The following is a 10,866-nucleotide window of genomic DNA, read 5'->3' as shown; positions in this document are numbered from 1 at the left end:
ACATGACATTTTCATATTTTTTATATTTTCAAAATTATGTAATTTCAAATTCCTATATATTTTTATACATCCACACAAGAAAAGTTTCATCAATGAATCCTAAAAATTCATTTTTTAAGCTTTAGTTTTATATAAAACTTGTTTACATTCCTCAAAGTTGAAAATTTGCTAAATCTGAAAAAAAAGTCATGGAATTGCCCTGCTACGTTATTTGTGAGACAAGTAGTCTTTTAAACGATTTTTGGTTTTTTTTACCCTAATGCTCCTTATGTGACCTTTGACCCTAAGCTGTGAACAACACATAAATGGGAGGTGGCACCGGTCCTACTGACCAAGTTTTAATTAAATCAGTCCAGTAGTTTGCCACTAGTTAGCCTTTTAAAATGTTGCCAGAAAGAAAGAAAGAAAGAAAGAAAGAAGAAACTGCTAAGAAACAGAAACCAGTCAGCATGCTGCTGACTGGGTAAAGAAAGAAACTAACTGCTAGGAAACAGAACCCAGTCAGCATGCTGCTGACTGGGTAATAAAATATATATTTTTTAAATTGAATACAAATAAATAGTAATATCATTAATAATAATAATAATAATGTTATGGTAATAACATAAGCTAAAGAAAGTCTATATAGTATATGGTAGGCCTAGGTGAACATCAAATTGTATATTACACTTTCTACATTTAAATGTGGAGTACAGTTTAGTAAGTTTATTGGTGGAGCGGATCACCTCTTGTTATTGTACTGTCTCTTCTTTTTTTCTTATATTCTTCTTTCTTTCTCCCCTTTTCTGTTCGCACGATATCTCAAAAAATGCCACGAGTTACGCACAATCGCTGTCAACGAACATTTGGCTTGGTCTAGAATAGTCATGCGTTTTTACATTATCAGTCATATCAGCCTAACCAATTGACATTTCGAAATCGTATTAAGTGAGCATTAACTTTGGGTTAATGTTGAATGTACTGTACCTTAATTTTACATGTGCGCTTCATTACGCGCGCGTCAAATTTTCAAAATGCTCAAAATCCCTTTTTGACTAAATTAGAGCACGTTTCAGGCCATTTTGAGCATTTGAAAATTTTTCATAATACGCGCACGCATTTAGATGCGCGTAGCACGTACGGAAGCTAGACATTATGTTTTTCACATAGTTTGGGTTCCTGATATTGTTTTCACAAATTTCAATTCTTTTTGGTCATCTTATTGCCAATAACAATGCTGTACATGCGCATCAAATATAGGTATCTTTGCGCGGATTTGTGCCCATATACAGTGAAAATATGCTAAAGTCAGGCCTATTTTTAATCAGTTATAGCTCCTTAGGATGAAAGGTGACCCCCAATTTTTATTACATATTCTGAAAGCACATAAGTTGTAAATATGATTTTACAGATCATAATGGCTGATCAGACATTGTGACGTCATCATATTGGCATCTGAATTCAAAGAAAGTGAATTATAGCTATGACGTCATTTTTGAAAATACACATTTAAGAGTATCTCGAATATTCTTGATCGATCGTCTTCCAACTTTGAGTATGTTACATTGTGGCTGCGATAGGTTAGTAAGTTGCCTCTTTCTCATAGCAATCTTAAATGCGGCTCAGCCACTCAATTCACAGGAATTATGGGTTCTTTTTTTTACTTGATTCTGAATGAGGTGATAAATTCGCACATTGTGTATTTAGGTATTCAGTGACTAGGAAAAAGACACAAAAAGTTTTAATGTGATTTATCTTTTATTTCTTTCAGTTTATACTCTGTTTGCGTTCTTTGAGTACATCTTAGTTGTCGCCAATATCGTCTTTCATTCGCTTGTAACTTACAATTTTGTTGATAGAGACGTAAAATTTGGATGTATAAAAGAAAGTCACTATGACTGAATCCTCATGTTACAACCCCAAGGCAAATTAAAGATATTGGCTGGCCACAAATAGAACCAAAACATAGAAAAAACCTCAAGTTACAACCAAATACCTGTCTCTTATACACATCTAGATGTGTATAAGAGACAGGGGCGGCAGAGACTATTTCGACGCTATCAGACCGATAGTTTGTATACTGTAAAGAGAAAATTCGTGTGGCACTACCGACCAATAGTTCGTATACTGTAAAGAGAAAATTTGTGTGGCATTACCGACCAACAGGGGGTTTTAAATTAAACTTGACGGTTTAAATTCATGTGCCATACCGTCCTCGGGCACGTCGTATAAGGTATTCGTACTTGTGCGTTAAAATTTTAAAATTGTTAATATCACTTTTCAGATAATTTAAAGCATGTTTCAGGTCATTTTTAGTATTCCAAAACTTTCCATAATTTACGCGACGTACGCTCATTTCCACGCCCACAGCACGTACTGAAGCTGGAAATTACGTTTCGGTTACATGTTTTGGGTTTGTGCCATTGTATTCATATCATTACCATGCGCACGGACGTTAAGACGTATGTGTACACTTTCGTAAGTCATTAAAATGCTCAAAATTACTCTTTTTAAATACTAAATAGAGCATTTTTTAGCATATAATAATTTTCAATCAGCACCGCGCATGCTTTGTGAGGGTCAAAGTACGGCGGATCACCAAACTCGTCCTCAGTGACGAGTTCAAATCTAGTTTTTATTATTTCAATCCTTTGTTTTATTATTTCAATCCTGTGACCTGCAATGTATAACATGGCTATTGTTACACCAGTCGTAAACCAATTCTACCTGTATGCTATTATTCTTATGTTTATGTGTGATATCATAAAACAAATGCATTGAAGATGATAGGTCATTCTCGAGATATTAATTTATTATTAGTTTAGATACAAACCAGTCATAAGTTAAAGATATTGCAGCATTTTTAGTTCCTATGCATTAGGAACTACTGTAATCACTCGTAGTCACATTTCTTTTGTTTTTTATTGTGTGTAGTATGTGTGTGCGTATGTGTGTAGACATTTATGCAAATGCGCATGCGTCAAAGAAAAGTTTTCCGACATTTTGTTTTACATCGCGATGCGAAGTTCGATGTGAAGTTTCTGCAGAGTTCAGTCAGGGCTCACGCTAACCGATCGGCAAGACGGGATGCATGAAACTATTTTGGTTTTACGGGAAAAAAATCAACTGCTGTGACATAGGTATTTTTAAGAAGGCCTAAAATAAAACAAAAAGGTTTTTATATTTGCTGAAATACATCGTTTTTTCATTTAGATCTCCATTTTTCACTAACTCCATGCGACGTTTTTTTTTCTGTTGTATGAGTAGTCCGTAGAGCTATTAAACAACTAGAGTGTTGGCACAGCAATGCAGAGTTATGTATGTGTACCATCCAAGATGGCCGTCATAGTAAAGCGCCACCTTCAGGCTATACATATTATTACATATTAAGCCCTCTGACTGACTATTATTTCATTATTGATAATGAGTAAAGGTAATAACAAATTATTAAACTATTGTAGCCAAAACGAGACCAAGTGGAGCATCTTATTCAAAAATAAAGTACCAAGGAATGAAAATTAAAATCGTGTACATTACACCCAAACACCGCAACAAACATACGGGTAGCTAGCTGTACTGAACCCTCTGAGTAAATTGAGGGCGCAATTGCAAATGATGGTGCTTTGCGAAATTTGATTGGCTAAATCTATGGCAGCCATCTTGGATGATACCCACACAGTTTTGCGTATTTCGAACATCGAATACATTGCGGTTAGCGCTCTAGTATTCTTATTATTATCTCTATGGAGTAGTCATATGAAGGTACCATATCCCTGACAGTTGGCTATGCAGCAATGTACCCTTTGAATACAAATTGAAGACAACTCCAAGTGGAGATATAAAGGCAGCCGACTGTCAGGTACATAACGACTATCTAACTTTTTTTTTTGCCTAGTACAGTACAGTAATTACTGCGATGCGAGGGTGGTAGATCGTTCAGTCAGTGATATCGCGTTCAGTCAGTGATATCGTGTTATCGTCTAATACATTTTAATAATGTGTGTACAATTTAAGAATGCACCGCGTGGGTCGCATTCTTTTTTATGCGGTAGAAGTATACGTAGCAGAGTGACGGCAGCGATCTAAGCCAGGGCCTAGTTACAGTAGTATACGTTCTTGATCATCGTAATGAAAACTTCGGGTGACAGACGATTGGGCTCAACTGGTGTGGACGACCGGACCCAAGATAGCTTCAAATAAATTGTAGTCCTAGAAGGCCACTGCCACCACCCCCACTCCTGATATCGTTCCAAACTACTGTAAAATGAAATTACTGTATTATTATACCTAGCTAGGCCTAGGCTCTATGCCTACGAAATTTTTTCAAAGAAATTTGCTAAAAATATTACTGTAATTTGCCTTTCGAATTACGTTACTAAAATCACTATTTTGGGCCATAAAGACTCCCATGTATTTTTCAACCTCCACATAAATTTGACCCAAGATATATATATATATAATATATATATATATCATTTATATATATGTATATATATTATTTACGTATATATATGTATATATATATATTGTATGTATGTTTATTTATTTATTTATATTTATATATTTTATTTATATGTATATTATTTATATATATATATGTATATATATATATACATGTATATATACATGTATACGTATATATACACATATATATACAGATGTGTATAAGAGACAGATTAATACTCCATCATAATATATATATATATATATATATATATGTATATATATATATACGTATATATATATATATATATACTTACTGTATATATATAGACATATATATATATACGTATATATACATATATATATACGTATAATATATATGCGTATATATTAACACACGCGTATGTATACACGTATATATGTACATGCGCACGTGTATATATGCACACACGCGCTTATATACTTATATATATACACATGTATACGTGTATATATATACGTGTATATATATATGTATATATATACGTATATATATATACACGTATATATATATATATAAGGCCTATATACTTTTTAAGTCATGTATCATGCATAGGAACGTTGACGCCTGCAAGGTTTTTTTATAGCAAATATTTCATGTGTTCTTATACTTGCATAAAATAAATACAAAATAAAAGTAACATGGCTCTATCTACTAATGAATTCACAGTAATCCACCATTTTTCTACTCTGTACTCTGATGTAAATGCCAATCTTGCCACTATACAGTTTCTACCAGTATTCTGTACAGTAACCTCACACAACAAATTTGATGTGCAACAAAAAGTTAATTAATTGGCAGTTGGAGGTGAGCGGTAACTTACCACTCACTTCCAAACTGCCAATTAATTAGACTTATAAAAACAATTATTAGTTTTTACCCTATCTAAGCTGGAAAAGTGATGGGGGCTCTTTCTTGACCTCGACCTTCATTGAAAGTTTTGCTTGCACATCAAATACAGTATGTTCTAGGTTTTACTTTTTCTGTCTGTGCATTTAAAATTATATCCAGGTGAATAAGCTTCATTAAAATAATCAGTAATATATTTTCAGAGGATCCATCTTGAAATTGAAGTTGGAGAACATGCTAATGATTACAACCAAATACAAGAAAAAGATAAGATGACAGAACTGCAACTGAGAATACGTCAACTCTTGGATCAAGTTGAGCAAGTTCAAAAAGAACAAAATTATCAGAGGGTAAGAAGATGATTTTGAAAATTATTGATATAGGTGGTTTTTTTAAAAAAGTATGATTTTTTTTTTATATAGAGAATAGTCGTGGTGGTATCCAGTGACATGCATCGCAAATATTTACCCAAGATATTGTACTGTACTCTAGAAGTTTGTTAAATAGATATATAGATAGAAATCTTTCTTTATTCCGGATATTTGCGCCCGTATTCTTTAAACAAACTTTTGTCAAACTTCGAACTAGAACTTCATTAGTCCTAGTTGCAACTTAAACTTTAATTTGTATTTATAAACAATGTAGTCGAAGTTCTAACTACGACTAAATCAAGTCCTATATTTACAGTAGTTCACCTGAAGACGGCTGGCAAGCAACGACTATCAAACTTACCAATGAAAAGAGCTCATTTTAATAGCAGACAAAATTTTGTAGATCCGATGACACGGATAAATATTAAGCTGCTGCCTGTCGTTGAAAAACATTCTGATGGATTTATGTTTGAGGTGTAAATTAATGCAGTCTTGTAGTAAATCTATCTTTTAAGTAATAACATGTTAACTCTGACGTGTTTAAATGCGGTGTTGTGGTATTGTCTCCGAATATATATGTCTATGAATGTTTGCATGTGGGACTTGCATATTAGATCGGGTGCGTGGCACAATGACGTCTTAACAGTTATGAGATTTGGGGAAAATCAGCAAGAAAATTATTTAATTTTGCCAAAAAAACACATGTAGGATAATAAAAACGAGTCCTATGGTAGCTACAATATGTGCAAAAATCATAATTGAAGGCACGTACGCAGGATTTTTATTGGGTGGGTGTGAATTTGTGGAAAGTGGATGAAAATGTTGGGGGTTTGAGAGTAAACACTATTTAGAGTTCTTATTTTCAAATGTTCTGTAGGCTAGTCTATCAAAAATGTTGATGGCCTATTAAACGATGAATATCAACCTTGATATGAAAGGAAACTGATCTATAAAAAATTAAATTAATCTAATTAAAAAAAACAATGTGGAAATTTCATTAATTATACTACGGGTTAACGGTCATTAATATGGTTAAAATTTTAAGAATCGTAATAAATAAATCGAAGTGAGAGTAAAATAAATCCCTACAAATTGGACATACACATAGCCTAGCCAAGGTCCACCCACCTGACAGCCGGCTCCACCATGGTTAGGATTAAGAAAAAGAAAATTTATGATTATGGTACCTCTTGATGGTCGGAAATGGCACTCGCAGACTTCAACAGAAATAAAAATGAACCTATATAGAGAGAGAAGATGAGTTTTGTACGTGTCGACTTATTGACACGCAACAGTGGGGAAAAACTCAAAAAGTTTACAAGTACAGTAGAAGGCCTTGCTTATAAAACAAATTAGAGGCAGTCCTAGTTGGAAACTGCCCTGAATGGTCAAGTATTTTTGGTGGATGGATTTCTGTACTATAGGAAAGTACAGTTACAGATTTGTTTATTGGAAAGAAGAAACTTAAGTAACGTAACAAAATTCACACGTATGATCAATTTGGAATTACGATATATCAACGAATTGAATAAAGTAAACATGTTGCAGCGTTGGGAGGGAGACCCCTCTCAACCCCTTCTCCCAGCTCGAGCCTACAAGCTCAAGTCCCCCTGTTGGACAACTTAGCACCCCCAGAAAATATATCCTAGAGCCGCCACTGCGTGAGGTGCGCGTACTTGTGCGTTAAAATTTGAAAATTGTCAATAACACTTTTAAGATAATTTAAAGCACGTTTCAGGTCATTTTCAGCATTCCAAAACTTTCCATAATTTACGGGCCGTACGACCATTTCCACGCGCACAGCATGTACTGAAGCAGAAAATTGCGTTTTGTTTAACATATTTTGGGTTTGTGACACTGTATTCATATCAGGAGTCAAATTTTTGTGTCATTATCATGCGCATGGACTTTAAGACTTGCGCGTACGCATGCATAAATCTTTTAAAATGTTCAAAAATACACTATTTTTACAACTAAGGCCTAGTTCAGACCAAAATTTTTTTTTTTTTTTGGAGCTCCAACTAATTGGAGTATATATTTTAGGCCATTTTGAGCATTTTAAAACTTTTAAATCTGCACCGCGCGCTCTTACTGAGGGTCAAAGTGCGGCGGATCACCAAACTCGTCCTCAGTGACTAGTTTACTGTTAGTGTTACTGTTATTATTATGTTTTTTATTTAATTTTTATTTATTTTTTATTTTATTTATTTTGTTTATATTTTTTACATGGGAGTTGTATCCGAAATTCCCCTCACCCAATTTTTTTAATTTTTGTCAATCTTTAAAATCTGGCACTGTATTTAGGATATGTTGAATAGCTACTCTCGCTCTAAAAGCGTGCGAGGTTGCAGCTGCCCTTGCACTATGTACTTTGTCCACAAAAATATGAATTCCTATCTCGGCCATATGTTTTGACGCTCTTTCTAATTAGTGGAAGCTTCCCATCCAATCAAATTGACTTGTAATCATTCACCCATGAATGATGAAACTAAGCTCAAAAAGCAATTGCATAATGTGTATTATTATTATTATTATTATTGTATACTTATATAGCGCATATCAAACTTCTCTATGCGCTAGTATGGCATTATCATTAATGGCATTATTATTAATACTTTTGATTGAATATGACCAGTGATGTTTTTCCCTAAAATCAGTTACCTGGAGAAATTTAAGAAAATTTTAAAAAAATCAAATCAAATTACATAATCTAAAAAAAAAATCAATTTGTCATAAAAAAGACATGTAAAAATAAATTAAATGTATATTGAGAATAATGTTCCCCCCCCCCCCTTATAAACACCTTCACTGTTTCTGAGGATTTATGAGCAGTGAAGAAGAGAACAAACCAATTATTTATTTGTCTGAATACTTGACCTGAGGTTGTGATGACAAATTTTGTTTACTACCAACAGATGTTCTCTGTATTAAGTAAAATATTGGCGAAATTTGTTAATAATGTAATTGTTTATTTTCAGTATCGTGAAGAGAGATTTCGTCAGACAAGTGAAAGCACAAACCAACGAGTACTCTGGTGGTCCCTTGGTCAGACTGGCATTTTACTGGTTACTGGATTTTGGCAGATGAGGCACCTTAAGAGTTTCTTTGAAGCAAAAAAGCTAGTTTAGAGTTGTCAATTTAATTTTAGTCCCTCGCTTGAAATTTATTTTGAGTGACTTTATTACAATCATTCTGAATCCATTTGACTTGTTTTCAGTTTACTTTTAGAATCCTTTACTTGTAATTCATTTTAGAAGCCTTATCTTGTAATTCATGATAAACTCCAATTACATTTCTAGTTTTGCTGATATTCTCATGCTCGGCCATTTGGCAAGTCGAATGGCCAAGCGGTTAAGGCATGGGCACCTAAAGTTCTGGAGGTGGAAGTCTTCTCGGATAAGGACTATAACCCGTAGGCCCAGTGTACATAATTGGCTCATGTGCACTTTAAAGAACCCAGTACATCTTTCGTGATGAGCAGGGGGTTACCCCGGTGTACTAGTCTATACAGCCTCTGCCATCTTGTGATGGGATTGCCGCTTTGAAGAGTAATTAACTTTACTGTTCGGCATATCCTTGGCCCAGTGCCTGAAACTGAATAAATGAAAAACAATAAGAAGGCTCAACGTTATAATTATTAGATACATCTTTAAATTGATGTGGTTGAATAATTGTTTTTACTAAGCAGAATATTGCCTAATTTGGATTTTTGTCTTTAAAAAAAACCTACCATATAGAAGTATTTAAGGTGTCTTGTTTCATTTTTTCAGTGTCAATATACATAAAATTAAAAGCTTGAGTGCACTCTGAGAGTGCATACATGTGCCCACGTCATGCGTCCTCTGTAATATACAAATTTCGCATGCATGCATGAAAAAAAAAACCCAACTTTTTTTGAGAAATTAAGAAATGATAGGCCTATAGTAAATGTAAGATCGTTTCATTCCACATACTTTAGAATGGATTTGCACTGACTATATGCTGTTATTTTAATTCTAAATAAACCATTTCTGGGTATTCACACATCAAGTCCTGTGCTGCATTCTGATACCTAAATCTCTAATTACAATACCGTATTACTAACATACTTCAATACTTGGAGTATGTATTACTAACATCGTCCCACTAAAACTATTGGTATAGGCCTATTCAATGGACTGAATTATATACCTCATACATAGATTCTATTCATCTGATTAGTTAAGAAGCAGGGCAATAGAAAGTACTATTCCCCTCAAAAGGTACTATTCCCCCTCCAAAATAATACTTTTTTGACCTGTCGCGATGTGCAAACTTTAGGCCCACTACATCGCGCTGCGCTGACTGTAAAGGCGACTGCCTTAGACAATAAACAAATAGAGGTTGCTCGTTTTCGATATGAAGGTGGACTAGCCTAGGCCTAGCATTACTTCTTGATGAAGCCAATAGCAAAAGCACCAAAAGACAAATTAAATGTCTTATCAATATTCGAAAATATATTGCAAGACGATGGGTGCTGTTGAAATTGAGGAAATAAGCAAAGAAGAGCTAGACACTCTTTGATCGCCAAGGCCTTGCTAGCCTAGTCGAATATATAGTAGTAGGGGATTCCCGTAGTAGGCCTCTAACTAATAACAGGCTAGGAAGTAAGTACTTTTTTAGGCCTCGTAGAATCTATACAAATACTGAATGCTCTATATTTGGGGAACAATGAAATCTATTGTCCCTCTGTGATGTGGAGACCGTAACCTATCTCGGTCCCTCGGCCCTCGAGAAAATAGGCTACGGTCTCCACATCACCTCGTGGCAATAGATTTCACCATTCCCCTCATGAGCGGTCCGGGTCCTACTAGATACCGTACCACACGGGACCACTCGCGACCACTCGGGTGGAAAAATGATAAAAATATTATCACACGAGAGTAGAAAAGTACTTAAAGCCCCATTCCCGGCAAAATTTCACTAAAAATGACTTTTTTTAGAAAATATGCATTTGCATTACTCCAATTATTATAAATCATGGAAAAATATTGGCATGAATTTTAGTTTTACGCAAAAGAATTAAAAAAAATGAGACATACAGACTATTTCTCATAAAATATTACCATTTTCTCGACGAATTCATCGTTACTAGGCAAATTCAGAGGTTGTAGATCGCATCCACTGGAATACTCTCGCTTTTATGTATACTTTATACAGTCAATT

General features: G+C 34.4%; 1 protein-coding gene across 1 annotated transcript in view; it reads left to right on the top strand.

The window, feature by feature from the left end:
• The window catches only part of LOC117114797 (transmembrane emp24 domain-containing protein eca-like), a 36,698-nt gene extending 27,272 nt beyond the window's left edge, over window positions 1-9,426 (top strand). Inside the window, exons 3-4 of the mRNA XM_033258490.1 lie at window positions 5,515-5,661; window positions 8,661-9,426. Of these exons, the coding sequence (XP_033114381.1) occupies window positions 5,515-5,661; window positions 8,661-8,810 (297 nt within the window). The 3' untranslated portion in view covers window positions 8,811-9,426. The remainder of the gene's footprint in view (window positions 1-5,514; window positions 5,662-8,660) is intronic.
• The last annotated feature ends 1,440 nt before the right edge of the window (window positions 9,427-10,866 follow it).

The sequence above is a fragment of the Anneissia japonica genome, unplaced genomic scaffold (assembly GCF_011630105.1).
Source record: "Anneissia japonica isolate Jap-2015-1 unplaced genomic scaffold, ASM1163010v1 scaffold1118_len251929_cov158, whole genome shotgun sequence".
Taxonomy (NCBI): domain Eukaryota; kingdom Metazoa; phylum Echinodermata; class Crinoidea; order Comatulida; family Comatulidae; genus Anneissia; species Anneissia japonica.
This window is presented reverse-complemented; position numbering and strand designations above follow the sequence as displayed.